Below are 18,184 nucleotides of genomic sequence, written 5' to 3'. Positions count from 1 at the left end.
CTTGAGAAGGTGAAGCCTGGATTTAAGGTCACAATTGAAGGACAACCCCTCCAGCAATGCAGCATTTCCTCAGTTCATTTAGGTGTTTAGAATATTCCATATTTAGTTCAATTATTTATACACTAATTACTTTCTATATTTAATCTTTAAAGAATAGACTTTAAATATTCTTCAGGTGAAGTTAAAAAAATATTAGCCTAGATTTTCATTCGGGAGAGAAGCAAGGGTGCTTGCTCACTGCTGACCTCAAAGAAAGACTTGCTGAGAGAAGCTGAAATATTCAAAACTTCATAAAAAATTAAAAATTTAGTTTCAAAACTCTAGTAATGATTCATAATGGAGACATTTAACAACACTCAGTAAATATATTAATTTTAAGGCTGAATCTGTTGTACAGCAATAGTTATTATTCAGATCACAATCACTATTAAAAGCCCAGTTACACTTGATTGAACAAGGAGACACTTTTTATGGAGTTTCTAACAGCATGAGAGAGTGGAAAGGGGAAGGTCTTGCCACATAAATGGATTTAACTACTGGCTCTGGGGGAGGGGGGCTGGGGAGGGGAGAGAGGTATGGTCCATAGTGCAGCTTGTGGTGGAGCAGTGAGTGATAGAATGCAATTTCAGGATTTTCCATGAATTTGCCCATTAATCTACCTCTGTGTCTAATTCTGTAAAATCAAACCAGGTTTCTGAAACTAATTACAATCACAAGTGTGTAAAAGTCTGTAGATTTTTCATCATGTGAGAGAGTGTAACTACATGAGAAAGGTTCATCTGGCAATGGCATCATGCATACTAACATTGCAAGGAATACATTCAATTATGCAACCACATATGGACACAGAATTCACGCAATTAATTGTGACATCTTAACTATTTTGTTAAACATTATTAGTTAATAATTAAAGCTGAAGAAAACTGTAAATTTTAAGATCCCGACAAATTAGAATTACTGGACAAGAAGAGTAAATTAACTGAATTTTTACTCCTTTTAAACAGTTGACAATCTATTCATTCTGAACACCTACAAAACTTTTGTAATTAACCATGTGTAATAGTGCTCCCTGCTGGTAACAAAACTGCAGTACACAACAACCAAAAAGTGTTTTGCCATACAAATGGAAAAAGCCCCTTAAAGGGAAATGAACATTTAGGTTAATACCTAATTCATCAAAGAATAAAAACAAAAAAAAATGAAATTAGTGCTGAAATTAGTGAGCCAGAACTTATTTAGATTGACCCCATCAAGTCATCATTTACTTAAAATTATTGCATGAAAATAAAGCACCCTTAAACAATCCCATTTAAAAAAGTTATCAACCATGAAAAAGTAAGTTGTAACTTATGTAAAATATTTCTTATCAGTAGTAACATTTAATATTATCCACATTATTTGTTTCTCTTCAATGGGAAGTATTCAGATTTCCCGATTAGTTTAGTTAGCTAAAAGGTTAATATACATTTTTGATATAGCAATCTAACATAATCCTTACTAGGTTCAGACAGCATTTCTAATGGTTTTTAAAAGTTGAAAATGCACATTTTACACAGTTATATTTTCTAATTACCTAATTCATAATCAAACAAGCTATTTTGCTAGAATATAAATGAATAAAATGTAATTAACAGTGGAAAAACTTTTGTCACTTTCTCAATTATGAAGGAAAGTCAGTTTCTTCAAGTGTGTGAAGAAAGCGCTGTTTTCATTTTACTGATGGGACAAGTTCATTACAGAAAAATCTTCTTTCAGTGATTTCACATGCTGTCTTCAAACTGATAGCAAAATGTGGACCCTCATCACAAGCAATGAAATGAACAACTCATCTTAACGGTGTTGTAGCCCGATGACTTTTTTGGCTAACTGGAAGAAAGGACATTTAGAAAGTAATTAGGAAGTAAATCATGGTTCATTTATTCTGTCTGCTATATTCTCCAAGACTGTTCAAACAAGACTAGCAAATGGTATAGAGCAGCAAAGTTAAAGTTAAATAATGCCTCTTTACCATGAATGACAAAATCTCAACCAAGCTCAGAATGTCACAATCAAGTTTACTTATCACCACTAAAGGTAATAACTAAAACTATAATTTCACACTGGACTTTATGCATACAAGCAGTGGCCCCATGATAGTCACCAGGAAGCTGGGGTAATACTGCAGAGACTCTAGTGCTGCCTCTAATGGTTGCTCTTCGTAAGTGTTAGAGATGATACTGTCAAAGACTTTTACAGGGTAATTTTCCAACTTTGCACAGTTGTTAAAAGGCTTTAGTCATGGAAAGCTCATATTGGAAATATAAGTTGCATTATAAATGATTTACCAATCATTTAAATCAATGATCCACAGTGTAGTAGAAACTGGATGGTGGACGAGGTTTGCTGCTGGTCTTCCACATCTGGAATTTGATCAAAATCCAGCCCTGACTGATGAGAGAGAATTCTCCAGCTTTTCTCAGTACCATTAATCTTTGTGCCTATCTATTAATACACATTTGTATATGACGGAAGTGAACATTTCCCACTTTAGGACACAAATGCAGAGGAATGCTCTTCTTCACAAGAGAAGCTGAAACAGACACCAGTGACATTATTAAGATAGGTGGATACCTGACTAACCATAATGTTGGAAAATTGCTTGGATGCACCCTAATCAAAATGCCAGGTTTGCAATGGTACAGTTTAAGTCAAGTCAAAATGGGGTGACGAACTGTCTCGTCAAGCCAACCAATTCTGCAGGCCTGGCACATCTATCTTGAGAACAGCCTCTCCAGAATCTGGGTCAGCAGATAGGCCTGAAAGCTCTGCTTGAAGACATGTTGACTTAATTGAAGAAACTCCATTAATTCCACCCCCCCACCCCCAACATTTTGCCCACTTATTGTGATACTATATTTGTTAGCATTCATTTAAATTTTCCTTACATACAATTTGAAATTCCCATCTGCTGTCTTGCTCCACCGAAATATATCCTTGAAGTTATGCTATTGAGTAGCTATGGGATGGAATTTTATATTACCCTGCTGGTGGGTTTGAAGGCAGGGGTCTTGTAAAATACAGCATGTGGCCTGCTCAAGGAATAAGTGAAACATTGTCAAATTTGTAGATCCTTAACTTTATGACAAACATGGTTGTCTACAGGTGAGGGCTAGGAACTGTGCAGCAAGTAACTTACCTCTTGACTTCTAGCCTTTCCACCATTTACAAGGAAAAAGTCAAGAGTGTGATGGAATATTCCCTTCTTGCCTGGATGACTGTAGCTCCAAAATACTGAGTATACCTACATCACAGACTGCAGTGGTTCAAGCCCACTTCACCACCTTCTCAAGGGCAATTAGTAATGGGCAATAAATGCTGACTTTGCCAGTGATGCCCACATCCTATGAATAAATTAAAAATACTTTCCTGAGCAAAATGTTGTCTGCAATAATCTCCTTATAATTTGAAAACGACACTTTGGTCCAGGCTATCCGCATTTCTTTCCTAACCAATCTTTCACCTGCAACCTTGTTACCTTCTGCAGTGTTGGACAATGTCTTACATCTGGTTGTTGTTGTACTTTCATAGGATGTTTTTGAGACTTTCTTACCCTTCTTGCTTCCTCTCCTGACTTTTGAGGCAAAATTTTATAGCTCCTTCCCAAACACGGGCAGGTTTGAACATAGTCGGGGGCTCGTAAAATGCAACATGTGGCTTGCTCTTTGCCCACCTCACCTCCCCAACCCAGACTTGTTATGGCTGGAAGTGGGGGGGGGAGGCGGGGGGGAGTTGGAGATGGTGGAGGCATCAGATGTCCTGCCCACCTTGGACCTATTGAGGACCATCAGTGATCAATTAATGACCACTTAAGGGCCCCATCCTGCCCCTGTTGTTACCTTACCCAGGGGGAGGCCCATGCCAGGTAGCAGCCCATGCTTAAGTAGCCCAGCAACTGCGCAATCTGGTGTTAGACAAAAGGGGGTTACCTCCTTTGGGAGGTCCCTGGTGCCCACTGATGGCAACCCCCTCCAAGGTTATACTCCTTTTTCACTTTTATTCCAGCAACCCTAGCCTCTCAAAGTCCCCTCCCAACTCCCTCTCTCCCCTCTCTGGGGCCTGTCAGCTATACCCTGCTGTTAATCCAGACATATGTTCAGTCCTGCCTCCATTAACTCCTCTTCTTCAAGTACTGGCTGTAGTCCCAGCAATGGCCACCACTCATACCTGGCACTGGCAAGCCTACAGACGTTTCCATCAATAGCCATGCTGGTGGTAGGTGTACCAAAAGAAGAACATCAAAGTATAAATATTGATCAAAGTGTAAAATTGCCACTAACACAAAGAAATTACTTTTGTTTCAAAACTTGTTAAATATTCCAGTAATTAAGTCTAATTTCAAAAACTCCAACTCTGCTGGCGTTGCCTGCATACTACCACCAAAGGCAGTACACGTTAGCCAAAATCTTCCCAGCCATGTGGAGGCAATTTGGGAATAGTGGGAATGTGTTCAGGGTGGAAATTCTGAGCCACGTTGGGTCTACCTCCCCATTGTGTTCCCTCTTCCAACAGCAAGCAGCCAATCAACATATTTGAAAGGGCAATTAGCCCTAATTGTGCGCATAAATGCAATCTTAGGGAAGATGCATGGACCCTCGCTGCGTAAGGAGTCCGGCAGGTAAGGTAGTCTCACAGTGGGAAATCAGAGAGAACCTGGAAGCTGCTACCCATGGCTTTATCATGGGCATCAGGGCAAGGCTAAAACGGGCACAGCCATGGCCAAAAGCATTCTTGTGGAGAGGCCTTGATAGCTCTGGGTCTTCATTCTTAAACCCTAAGAAGTATTATGACAGTGTCTCCATTTAGAGACACCTTCACACTTTCCATCTGACCCAACAGCATCCCAGTGGGACTACCAGCCGTCCAGTGCTCTAGGCCCTCCCAACTGGGCCTCCTGCATCAGTGTCATGCCTGCTGTCCTTAATTGGATGGAGAACTCAGAACCTGTGAGTTAATTGTGTCTTGTGAGATTGTGCCACAGGGGAACATTGCACATTGCCCTGATGCTTAAAATTTTTAAACTGGAGAAGATTCTCCCGAGTGTGACATCACTGATGACAAAAGATGGCTCATAATCTTGGTTCTCAAAGACCTTTTTTTAAGACTGCAGATGTAACATCCAGATACGTCAGGCCTGTTTTTGGGTGTTGTGAGTGGTCTGAGAGTTCCAAAATGATGTCCGCTAAGGCTCTTCTGCTTGAGTCATGCCAGACACCATATTGGTGAGGGCATTGTGCACATGCAAATTGTATCTGTTAGAGGGAAGCATTGTAATGTTGACTTGACACCAGCACTGCCATTTTGGAGCTCAATCCATTCAGCAGCATGAAGGATGCCCCTGCCCCCGCCCCGCGCAATTTATAGGAATCATTGCTATGATTCTACAAGTGTTTGATACTTTCCAGAGTTCTTTGAAGTTGCTAAAGTCTACATGGAGTGCTGTGAGCAGAGGCTGTACAGATAAAGACAAGCTGATGGAAGAAGGAGAAGAAGGGGGAGAAGGGCTCTTGTCAGGAGGGCTTATCCACTGAGGATGTTTGGAAATGTTTATTCTCCTCTTTGAAGCTCAGCAAGGATCAATGTGTTGGACACCTGCACTTCACTAAGCATATCCTCACTGGCATTTTCCACATTCTGCAGCTACAATTATATCCTTTGAGCAGGACAAGGATTGCTTTGCGACTGGCAGTGAAGGTGACAGTGGCGAAGAGCCTTTATGCTCCTGGCTCCTTCTAGGGTGGAGCAGGAGACACTTGCAACATTTTGCAATTTGCTTCCGCTAGAGCAGGAACAGTTGTATAAGGAAGGGAGGAGGCAACTGAGACAGCCTCACGCTTGCCAAGCTCTTTTTAAACAACTCATCCATCCCTGATACCATATCAACAAACTCAATTCCCTATTCATCACCTTACCTTCCCTCTCACTGGCCACTGTGACTTTCGTTTGGCCACAATGCAAAAATAAATGACACCACAAAATAAAGATTCCAAACCACATTTATAAGGTAAATCATGCAGTGTTGCATACCAAAGTCACCATTGTGTATTTCCTTAGTGTCTGCCTTATTGCAAATATCTAGTTCATAATTTATATATTTTAGAATATAACTTTTAATTTTAGGAATTAAAGTTTAAACTGTAGAGACATGGGGGTATCTTGTTAAGAATTTGGTAGGTATCTCAAGTGAATGCACTTTAAACAAGCTTGATGTTAATTGCAGTTGAAAGCTAAACTATGTTCATCTTACATGGTCAGGGGTAGAAATTTAAAACTAGAATAATAAATAACCCATTCCTGCGGAGTCAGAAGGCCTACACTTAATTCAATAAAAGCTTTAAATTATGTATGTGGTTCTCAGGTCAAAAAAAAAGGTAAAACCAGGTTGTAAACAAGAGGGTTCCTTATCAGGGCCAGCACTTCTGGGAAAAGGGTCGTAAAACTCCACGAACAATATATATTTTTCTTATGGGTTACAGAATCAAACAGTTGTGTTGAAGATAAAATAATTTGTTTGCATTTCTGTTTGAACCAAAGAATGCCACTTTGCCATAGAGAAAATGAATCAGGACGGAGCCTTGGTTAGAAGGTTCTTTTGTTTAATTTTTCAGTGTGTGTTTGCTGACAGAAGTATGGAGTTCAGTGTTTGGGACAAAGGCAGTTGCAGCTTTGCTTTGGTGTAGACTGCATCTCACCAGATTGAGATGATAGTTAGTTGGACCTGCACTTCAAGCAGAGAAAGTACTAACTTCATCATTCACCACATGTAATGCTGGTGGAGCTCAATCTCAATTTCGATTTTGTGAGGGGTAAAAAGGAAAAGCCTCCTGCTCCTAAGTCCTACGTTCCAATTTGCTCCAGCTTGCAGGTGATGGAAGAAAGCCAAAATGGTCCTCACAGAGCCTTGTGGTGGAAAGCAGTCATAAGATTGTGGAAAGGTGGCTAGGTAATTGTGGGCAACCCGAACAAGTAGCTGAGGCATCCACACATATGGGGCTGAATTTTCCCCCTGTTGGGGGGGAAGTTGATGGGCGGGTGTGTACGAGCACACTTCCGATTGGCGCCCCCGATCGGAGGCATGGCGCCATTTTACCTGGGCAAGCCAATTAAGGCCCGCCCAGCTTGACGTCCGCAGGGAAGTGCAATGTGCTCCCTGTGCAAGCGGAGGGGGATTTCCCAAAATCGAGAGTGCACTCTTTTGTGCATGAAAAAGAGTGCACTCATCTTCCTGAGGCTAAGTGCTGCCTCAGGGAATTCGGCTGTACATGTAAAAAAGATAAAAATAGAAAAATAAAATTTCCCTTATACGTCACATGAGTTGGAACATGTCCATAATTTTTACAAAATCTTTATTAAAATTTTTTAAAGCCTACATGAAACCTCATCCTGCCTGTGGATGAGGTTTCATGTTTTTTCTAGTTACCGCCGGGGCTCCTGACCTGCCTGCCAACCTTAAGATTGTACGGGCAGGTCCTTTAATTACTTAACTGACCCTGTCAATGGCCTCAATTGGCCATTGACAGGTTGGCGGGCACGCAGCTGATTTTTCTGAGCCCCCACCTACCTGAAAATTTAAATGGGGCAGGATGACATCGGGACTTCCCCCCCAATGTCACTGCGTGTCATTTTACATGTCGACGAGTGGGCCCTGCCCCCACTCGCCGACTCATAAAATTCTGCCCATGAGGTCGATAAAGAAAAGAAGGTTCGTATAGCTAAAAAAAGCTAATGACCCCATAGAAACTTACCTTGGAGGATAACTGGAAAACTGAGGACAATTAAAGTGAATTCCAAAAGGCAGTGGAATGGCTCTGAAGAAGGGTCATTTGGACTTGAAATGTTCATTCTGTTTCTCTCTCCATGGATGCTGCTAGACCTGCTGAGTTTTTCCAGCATTTTCTGGTTTTGTTTCAGATTTCTAGCATTTGCAGTATTTTGCTTTTATTTTAGGCAGTGGTTGGTCCCTAAACAAGTGAATGCATCTTCAAGATAGTTGTAATGTATAAGGGAATTTTTGGGGGGTAGTAAAAGTAAAGCTGAGTTCATAATATATGTAGTTGTAAACTATAGTGTTAAGTTAATAATGCTTTTGTTTAATTCTTTTTGATATACGATAAAGTTTGTTTTTGTTTGAAAATGTGAAATCTTCTGGCATAGTTCTGTCAGTTAATTGGCTGCAGCATGGCTGGTGGAAGATTGCGGACCTTTAGAGGAGGAGACTACTGCAGATGGTCTTGGCGAACCACCTGGAGCAGCTCTGACCAAGAAATAATGTCTAGGGAATGCACCATCTTGACATGAGTGGCAGCAGTATGGACTGGCTCGCTGACAGGTAACAGTAACAGCACTGGTAGAGTAACAGGGTTGGGAGGATGAATTTATTCTTCCTAACAGATGCCAACATATTTCTGGAGCCACTGTCATCTCCCAGGGCAGCACCCAGCAATCCTAGTAATGCGTTGGGTACAGATTACAGGACTTCAGTGAGACTCTTCAATCCCATTTGAGTACCAGTATCTACAGCCATGATGGCAGCAGCCTTACCTTACATGACTTCAGTCTGAGCTTCCAGTCAGCACCTGGATGGCCTCTGCTTGTGCTATAATGGAAATAGAGACACCAGCCTCAGAGGCTGCACCATGGTTGGGCCCACAAATGTGTTAATGGAGTTGGCCACAAGTTCCATGCTAGAAAGGATGGTCTCCAAGCTCTGCATCAAGCCCTGTGAAAAGGTGGTACTGGGCTCCTCAGTGCTCCTTGGTATTGAACACAGGCTGCCAGTGTACCAAAAATCTCACTGCTCACATACTTATTAACCTTTTTCTCTAACCTGCCACATTAAAGTGCTCATCTGAATCCTCTATAGCAGAACTCCTTTGCAATCTCCCCCTCTGCGAAGCTAGTACTGCCTTGAACCCTGCCCTGGTAACAGGCCACTCAAGCCCAGTGACTCATTACATGCAAATCCTGTCTGTAATCTATGCTCCAAACATTCAGTGTCAGTATCTGAGCTGGTGGCTGCGAGCAAGAGTTTAAGTCACAGTGTTTCTTCATTATCACTGTCTTCTTGCTCCTCCACCTATTGTTCTTTCACCACTGCCTGGCCAGGGTGCAGTCCTTGGGTATATGAAAGGAGAAAGGGACAAAAGTAGGTTTGTAGTGAGAGGATGGTGGTGGGGGCAGTGGTGGGGGAAGGAAGTAAGAGGTGCATGCTTACACTACCTTAATCTTCTAAATCAGAAGCTGAGGGAAAAGTGGGATATCAGAAGGAGGATTACATATCAAAATACCATCATCTTCTATAGTAGCAGCTCCCCCACTTGCGTTGGCCTCAGCAGTGGCCACTCCAATGATGATGAGCAGCAACTCCTCTACAGGGGTGGGAACATGCAGTCATACCTATCCCTCACCAGTTAGCACCTGCTGCCTGCAGTTGTGTGCCACCTTGTTCTGCAAGAGACAGGGAATTGTACAAGTGAGTGTGGTGCAATTGCCAATTATTCAACCATGACAGCCACATCACCAAATGTATGCAAGCTGTGAGAAATGGTTAAGGCTTGCAGTTGAGCTAATTGTGTAAGGATGAGGTAAAGCTTTGAATATTATTTATGAGTCCTGACTGATAGACATTTGATAGGCAAGAACAGGGGATTTAATACATTGACTAGTGTTTGAGGCTAGAAGTGCAGTTGGTGGGGTAAGTTATTTGAAGATGCATTCACTGATGTTGGCCACTCATCTGAAATAATGAACTTTTGTAGCACTTTTGCATCCACGTCCTCAGGACTTGACCCCTGGCATTGACTGCCACAGCTAACCAGCCCTACTGCCTTCTCATTGTTTGTCCAGAGGGCCTCTTGGCCTCTTATGGATATAATACATCTCTCCTCCTTTTACATCTCCTCAACTAAAGCCTCAAATGCTGGGTCGTAAAATCTTGAAGCCTGTTCTCTCCCATGGTTTTGCTGTTTTGTGTCTTTCTCCAGTCAGAATCAGTTTTAGATTGATTTTCAGCACCTGCTCCAACCATAATACACCTCTCATTAAAGATATGCAGGTTGGTTTTCAGAGATGCAAGCCAGCTTTAACTGGTACTAACCTCGGACAAATTTTGGCCCCCTGCTGAGGGATAGAATTTTGTTTGTCAGGTGGGCGAGCCTGACCCAATCGGTGGCGGGCGCGTAGCTGATCTCCGCCGGCGAAACAGGCCGCGCCGCCATTTTGCACGGGTGGGCCAATTAAGGCCCGCCCAGCACGGTTCAGACTCCCATGTACAGCGGGAAATTCAAATATGCAGCGGGTGTGTACAGACTGCCGGTTCCAAAGGGGAACTGGCAGTCTGTATAAAGAAACGCCAGGCTGCCTCCTTTAGGCTGTTCACCATGGCCAGCGACCGGGCTCCAGAGGAGGTCAGGGTAGAGGAGGAGGAAGGGGGCAGGCTGCAGGGTAGGCCAATGTGCCCCTCGGTTCTCCGATGCCTGCCTTGCTGCCCTCCTGGAAGAGGTATCACATCGTCGGAAAGTGTTGTTTCCTGAAGATTGGAGGAGGAGGGCCCCCCACATTCCCAAGCCAGCCTGGCAGGAGGTGGCGGAGGTGGTCAGCTCCCAAGATGCTGTGCAGTGCACAGGAACCCAGAGCCGCAAATGCTTCAATGATTTGTTGTGCTCTGGAAGGGTGAGTACCATGTTGGCCTTGGCCATTTAACCCAGCAGGTAGCCTTAGCCTTTGAGGTTCCCCACCCCACGTCTTAGTGTCGTTACTGCATTGGGCTTTTGGCGCATGCTGGGTGGGCAAACCGATAGTGACCATGCTTACATCAGCCTTAGTGGTTGAGGAGAAGATGGGTTCTCCCCACAGCATATGTTGGTGTTTGTTGCATTTGAGTAGTCTGGGGGCAACCTGCAGGAGAGGCAGCTAGGCACATACTCAGAACTCCAACACGTGTCTTATTGATGGTGATGAGATGGTGGAAGGGAAGCCTCAAGGTGTTGTGGCCAAGATCCATCTGCTGGCCTCGGTGTCGCACCTAGTTGCGCCTCCTTGCCATGGGCGCTAAGACCTGTGTGTTATTCAAAGTGATGGATGCCGAATGTGTCCAAGTTGGCCATTGGAGGAGGGGGGAAGGGAGCAGCCGTACTATCTTCTGGAGACTGATCACCAGTAGTGTGGACAGGAGCCGCTGGAGGCCTTGGATGAGCCAATGTGGTCGGCGTGCGGCATGCACGTGCAGAGTACATGAGTGATCAGCCCCAATAAATGCTCTTCTCTGTTCTGCAGGCAAAAACAGAGCACATATGAGGAACTGTTTACGGATTGGTGATGGGCATGCCGTGCTGCAGCCCCTCACCACATTTGAGGAGCAGACCATGGAGCTGGGGAGGAGGCAAGCGGCCAGGTCGGCAGGTGTCAGTGAGGCTGGGGTGCAGCGGCCAGGTGTTTGAGGCCCACAGTCCCATCCACTCAGTCTCCCCAGCATCCAAAGCACTGATGGTTGCTGCAATCGTTAATGCAGCAACACTGCTCATTCACAGACCGATACAGTCAGACGTCACAAAGGTCACTAGGCCCCTTGAGAATGCGCGTCTCCAGCACCTTCCAAAGTCGCCTTATCCCATTTCTGACCACTATCCCCTTGGCCTAACATGCCATGGCACCGCTGCTGCATATCCAAAGACCTATTGTATCTTAGGAGGGTTTGTACCTCCACCACCCTTTCAGCCAGTGCGTCGCACATTACTCTGCCCAAAAGGTCTTCAACCTGTCAACCTCATGGCACTCAACTTAAATAAATGCCACCACGTTAGTCATCCCTGCGCCAAGGGGAAATGTTGCCTTCTGTCCATCGGTCTATGCCTCTCATAATGGTATGAAGGTCAATAATGTGACCTGTCAATCTCCTGTGCTCCATGGCAAATGTCACAAGTGTATGCAATGTTTCCTCATAACTCCAACTCTCCAGGCCAGCAAGCATCCTGGTCAGGAACCTCTGCACTCTCTCCACTCCAATGCCATCCCTCCCATGAAGTGCAGGTCACAACTGAATGCAAAATTGTAGATGTGGCCTCGACAGCGTTTTCTGCACCTGCAACACGACCTCCCTTTTCCTACATTCTATTCCTCATCTAATAAAGGCAAGTCTGGCTTCGACCTTGTTAAATACTTATGTTCCTGTTCTGCTACCTTATCGGGTCTGCCCAGCAAGGTCCCTGTAATTGTCGTGACTTTCCACGGTCCTATCATTACTCATGTATTCCTGTACCTTGTTTGTCTTGCCCAAGTGCTTAACCGAACACTTATCCACATAAAATTCCATGTGACATTCCTTAGGCCATCTGACCAGCCTGTCTGTATGCACATGTAATGTTTGGGCCTCCTCTTGACTATTTACCACCCCACCAATGTTCGTCTCCTTAGGTTCTTGAAGGGCGAGCGACTTATGAGGCTGGGCGGGGGGGTGGGGGGGGGTTGGGGGGAAGGGATGAAAGGTGTTGCTGACTGAACGTTAACTGATGCACTATCCTTGTTGGTAATTTCAGCATCACCACCGCATGGCCGCCAGGAACAAGTCCAGAGCCCCCCTCTCCACACCTAAGGGATGTCACTTGCAACTTGCATCACATCATTTCAGTGAGCCAGGCACCAGCGCAGCAACTACCACATCGGTGGGGATTATGACATCGCTAGTGTCCCGGTGCACAGTGGAGAGGGTACTTCACAATCGCTGGAGGTGATGGCACGGACAGAGAGTGCTGATGGCTCCAGCAGCCGGAGGACTGCAGGAGACCAGGCACACGCTGAGTTGGGCAGTGATGATGTGCCTCTGGAGATGTCTGCCATGCAGCAGCTGCAGGACAAGCGGCAGGGTGCATGGGAACATCTGGCATGGTTGCATGAGGGTGTGCTTCAGTTGGTCTCTGTGGTGGAGGAATCCAAGCAGAGTGTCAGTGATGGCATGAACCTCAGGACAGAGCTTCAGGCTTCCTCCACTGAGAGATTGGCGAATCTCATGGAGAGGGGCTTCCAACAGATTGAGAATCATCTGATTGGGTTACGCTCTGACCTGCAAGCCCTCACAGCGCTAATGGTCACAGGTGGTCATTGGCAATGTGGGAGATGTTCTGGACACCAAGTGTCCCAGCTCAGTGCCCATCCATCTGCGGTGAGCAGGGAGGTCCAGTGTGACATCACGTCGGCGCAGCAGCTGCCTGTCGTCTCTGCAAGCTCCTCTCAGGGCGCTCCGGATGAGGGCAGCTGCTGCCCAGCCCCTCTGCCAATGACCGTTGCATCCATTGAGGCTGCAACAACTGGGGAGGTGCCAGTTCGGGAACTGGCCACTCCATCCCAGGCGGGGCCAGCACAGGCTCCACGGGCCAGAGGACGGCCGCCAAGGTCATCGAGGCCAACAGGACAGCAGAGTCAGCAGGCTGTCTCATAAGCACCGGGCTTACCTGCTGGCACCTTGATGGCCACATGTGTGCAGTCTATTGCACCCTGGATGCAGGAGAAGCCAGCAATGGCCATGAAGCCTCTGGCTCGCTGTGCCTGACTTGCCTAGTTGCAGTGGAAGTGGATGAAGGTCAATGCATGTCTGAACAGAGCATCTGTAACCTGCTTGACACAAGTGTGGACAGCTGATTGGCAGACACCGCAAAGATCACCCACCGAGCCCTGGAAGGAACCAAATGCATAGAAGTGGAAGGCAACTGTGACCTTGAGAGCCGCTGACATGGGGTGTGCACCCACACAGTTAGGGGAGATCTCAGGGCCAATCATCTGACAGATATAGTTCACCGTTTCCCTTGACAGTAGGAGCCTCCTTCGACACTGCACCTCAGGCATATTGAGGTAGTTGCTTCACCGCCTGTATACCCTGACAGCAGGATAGTAGCGTCTTCTGTGGCCCCTTCCACCTTGGACAACCTCTTGGCCCTGCACCCGTTGTGCCTGCACCTGGCGTCCCAAAGGTGGAAGGCTGATTGTCCACTCCTGGCCTCCTCCTTATTCTATCCCTCCCTTCCTCCTCAGAGGAGCTGCCTCCAGTGGAGATGTCAGAACCCATACTCCCAGGCTAAATGGAGGCCTCCGGAAAGCTGCAGGCCTGATAAAGATTACTGTCTGCAGACTGCTGAGCTGAAGCTTCAAAGTACAGAGAAAGCTGTTGGAAATCGATCTGAACTGCTAACAATCACACAGGCAAGTTTAAAACACTTTCTGCAATAAATACTTCAGATAAAACATTAACAACTCCTCTGAGCCCACATATACCGCCCGTGGATGAGGTTTGTTAAAAAATCAGTTACCCACCTGCCCGCTGTGTCCGTGCACCGTGCCGAAGATCATACGGGCTCCTCAAAATTGGCGCCGATTGCTGAGATAAGGGCCTTAACAAAGCCTTTAATTAATGGTGGGCGATTGTCACACTTCATCGCGCGCCCGCCCAGCTAAATATCGCGATGGCGTGTGCTGACATCGACACGCTCACCCAATTTTAGCACGCGACATTTTAAGCGCTGACATGCGGCCTCCGCCACCCGCACATCGTACATAAAATTCTGCCCAAGGTGTGCAGCCACTCTACAGCGCAGGTAGTTCTAGCTGCACACTCCAGTCATGGTAATGAGCAGGCATCACACCTGCAAAAGGCGCCGATTAATCATGCATTGTGATCCCCCATTTCTGTCTTCAGGATTTTCAAATTTTGTGGTCTGCATTCCAAAGTTTACACAAATGAAAATGGTAAACATGAATTAATCATAGAAACTAGATGTTAGTGGTGTTTTAAGTGTATTGAATATCAGTTGCTCAAAACCCTATTGTTCACTATGTCCCTGAATTAGTGATTCAAGGATAGGGAGTTTTCTTCCCATTGTTTTCTCAGTGAGTAAAGTAGAGATTCGTTCATACAGATTAACTCAGTGTTTGTTTTGTAACATTGTAATCTTCAATATTCCACTGGCTGGAAATGTGAGCCAAAGCAAGTTTCGTGAATACCCAAAATGGCTCTAGCAACCAAAGAACATCTCACAAAACAGAAAAAAGCATATACAAATACAACCGTGGCAAAGAATAAAGCAAGTGAACCAAAATCGCTCACGTGATGGATTTTAACTAATTGGCTGGCCAGCCGATAGTGCCAGCGGGAAAGCAATTTATTTTGTGGCCTAGGTTTCCTTACCATGCCAGCATCAGACTGAAAGGGCAAAACAGGCATCCAACTGCAGTTCACCAGCTCAAACAGGTGGCCCAGAGACTGAACCAGCCAACAGGAAAGTATGTGATTTCAGAATTATTCCTTGATGAGCCCCTATGTACTTGTCTCAGACTAATACTGGATACAAATCTTACATAGCTGACAGGTTCATGCTATACTCGATACATTCACATCGTGTATTGGAAAGGTTAATCAGTAGTAAATTTAAAAGTTTAAGGAAAAAATGAATGCAATGCCAGATGAAAAAAATTGCTCCATTTCCCAGTACTGATGTTCCTCACCTTCATCTCATTAATAAAAATAACAAGGTACACTCTCCAAAGATAACTATGGTGCTGAGTGCTAAAGACCAGGGAGTTCAAACTTCATGGTTAGATGACCTCGGCCTAGATGGTGCTGGAAGTGCAAGTATTCCCCTCTCTGTCCTTGTACTAGGGGAGTAACCACGATAAACTTAAGGTCCATTCCTAATTGCTATCGACTGACCCTTACTATAAGCATGGACACCAAATAAAGGAGGTGCAGGCTCAGCTGTATGTCACCGAGGTCAACTAGCTTGCTAAAACAATCAGTAAAGTGCGTTTTTAAGGGTGAGAGAACACTTAAAAATAAGAGATTAATTATGCTATTTTGATTTTAAAATATTGATGCTTGGTAAATATGGTAAAGGCACTAAATATGTTCTCATCTCATTAGGCACTACAGAAGAAGTTGAGTCTAATTCACAATTTTCTATTTGTTGTCAATCAATAATTTTATAAATATCCAGCAATAGTGCACATTTTGTGCTGATATGATACAATCTTTCCCGCCCCGTCCTTTCCAAGCAATCTGTGAAGTATTTGCTATCAGTAGTGACACAATCTGCCAATGGCTGTTTATAGATTATTTGATGAATTTGCAGTATAAGCAGTCACGGTGTAGTCATCTTCCTATACCTTAAAAAGTACCCAAGTTTTATCACCATTACATTTAGAAAAGAGGCAACTGCAGAAATTTTCATGGCAATCAGGAACCAGTGAATGTAGATTTGTGCATGTGTTTTGAGCGGTATTTTCCCAAACACAAAGAGCAGTATAAGCAGACAACAGAACCATAGCCGTCCACAAACATCACTCTCAGAAACATGCCTATATTACACTACTTTGTGCAGTATAATAGGAGCGTTAAACTCTTCATTTTGCACCCTCTCTCTTCACTGTATATTCTTCCCTGTTCCTCTCTTCAGTTTCCAGTTTTAACCCTTGTATTTATCCCTGTGTCAAATCTAATTGCTGTTTAGGGTGTGGCAAGAAATAACTTGCTGTAAAATACTATGTAGGAAAAAAAGCTATAAATTAAAAAGCATGCACAGAGAAATATAACGAGTAATTTTAAATTAACCCAGCCAACAATATGAAGCAATTAAACTGACTGCCCATTTTATACCACACTCAAAGTCACTATCCTTTGAAGTCAACTGATAGCATCAACTTCCCACCAAGGGCATTTGGTTAAATTATTCATCATTAACACAAGCACTTACAGTAACACTGAATTGACAAGTGATGGGCTCACCTCTGGGCTGCTTGCTTGGGTATGTCCTGGGAAACGATTTATATTCATCTGGAGGTGGAAGGTCTTCCACTGAATGAAAATTATACTTTGACTCAAAGTCATCTGTGGAATGCAAATAATTGGACATTCACCACTAAATAAGAAACAACCTAACTTTCTTTTAAAACTTCCTTTTAAGTTTATCCGAAGTGAATTTTTCATATGTAGTTGCAATTAGAATACAGTTCACGTTAACATGAAACATATATTCCACAAAAAGGTATCAGAGTTGAATTTCCACTTGATGGTTTCCCAATCACATGCTGTTTCTTCAGCTGAAGATGTGTGGAAACCCCAGCGAAGTTACAGCACCCAATCGGAAACCACCAACCTCGTGAAAAATCAACGCAATTATATTTAATTTTGGCTATCAATCCACAAATTAAAAGGTTATAAATGCAGCCTAAACTTCACGAAAAATATCTGCTGAAATCCTATCTTTGAACGTTCTACCAGCAGGTCCAATTTTCATAGATTTTATTCTTTCTTAATAAGCATTATAGTTAGAAGTGCCACACCAACTGTGCTCTGAGACAGCTAAGCTGTTCCCTAAATAGTGTTGATATTTTCATGATGGATACTGAGGGTCAAGGAGAAATAACTCTTTCAGAAGCTACTAATAAATTGTTCAATTTTGCCATCAATTCTCCAATTTTTCAATAAATCCTTTAGAATTCATTAGAAAGTGTAACCATCAAGAAATTAATTGAAGCATAGAAATTTACAGCACAGAAGGAGGCCATTCAGCCCATCATACCTGAGCCAGCTGAAAAAGAGATATCCAGCCTAATCCTGCTTTCTACCTCTTGGTCTTGGAGACTGTAGCACTTCAAGTGCATATCCAAGTTTTTTTTAAAAATACAGTAAGGGTTTCTGCCTCTATCACCCTTTCAAGCAGTGAGTTCCAGACCCCCCATCACAATCTTGGGTGAGCAAATTACTCTTTTAATCCTAGACCAATTACTTCAAATCTATGACCCCGGGTTATTGACCTCTCTGCTAAGGAAAATAAATCATTCCCATCAACTCAATATTGGCCTCATAATATTATACACTTCAAATGAATCTCCCTTCAGCCTCTTATGTTCCAAAGAAAACAATCCCAACCTAACCAAACTTTCCTCATAGTTAAAATTTTCCAGGCCTAGGAATATCCTCATAAATCTCCTCTGTACCCTCTCTAATGAGATCACATCCTTCCTGTAATCTGGTGACCAGAACTGTACACAGTACTCTAGCTGCAGCCTATCTAATGTTTTATACAGTTCTAGGATAACGTCCTTGCTCCTTGCTCATATGTTCCTTGTCTCAGTTAATGAGAGAAATTCATATCATAAGCCTGGA

At 44.1% G+C, this 18,184-nt stretch overlaps 1 protein-coding gene across 1 annotated transcript in view; it reads right to left on the bottom strand.

The window, feature by feature from the left end:
* Window positions 1–801: 801 nt before the first annotated feature.
* Window positions 802–18,184, bottom strand: part of LOC121275677 (WAS/WASL-interacting protein family member 3-like) — a 250,186-nt gene continuing 232,803 nt past the window's right edge. Inside the window, exons 7-8 of the mRNA XM_041183202.1 lie at window positions 16,770–16,903; window positions 802–1,866 (exon numbers count right to left, since the gene is read on the bottom strand). Coding sequence (XP_041039136.1) covers window positions 1,831–1,866; window positions 16,770–16,903 — 170 coding nt within the window. The 3' untranslated portion in view covers window positions 802–1,830. The remainder of the gene's footprint in view (window positions 1,867–16,769; window positions 16,904–18,184) is intronic.

The sequence above is a fragment of the Carcharodon carcharias genome, chromosome 3 (assembly GCF_017639515.1).
Source record: "Carcharodon carcharias isolate sCarCar2 chromosome 3, sCarCar2.pri, whole genome shotgun sequence".
Lineage (NCBI taxonomy): Eukaryota > Metazoa > Chordata > Chondrichthyes > Lamniformes > Lamnidae > Carcharodon > Carcharodon carcharias.
Note: the sequence above shows the minus strand (reverse complement) of the source record. Positions and strands in the feature narration are given on the sequence as shown.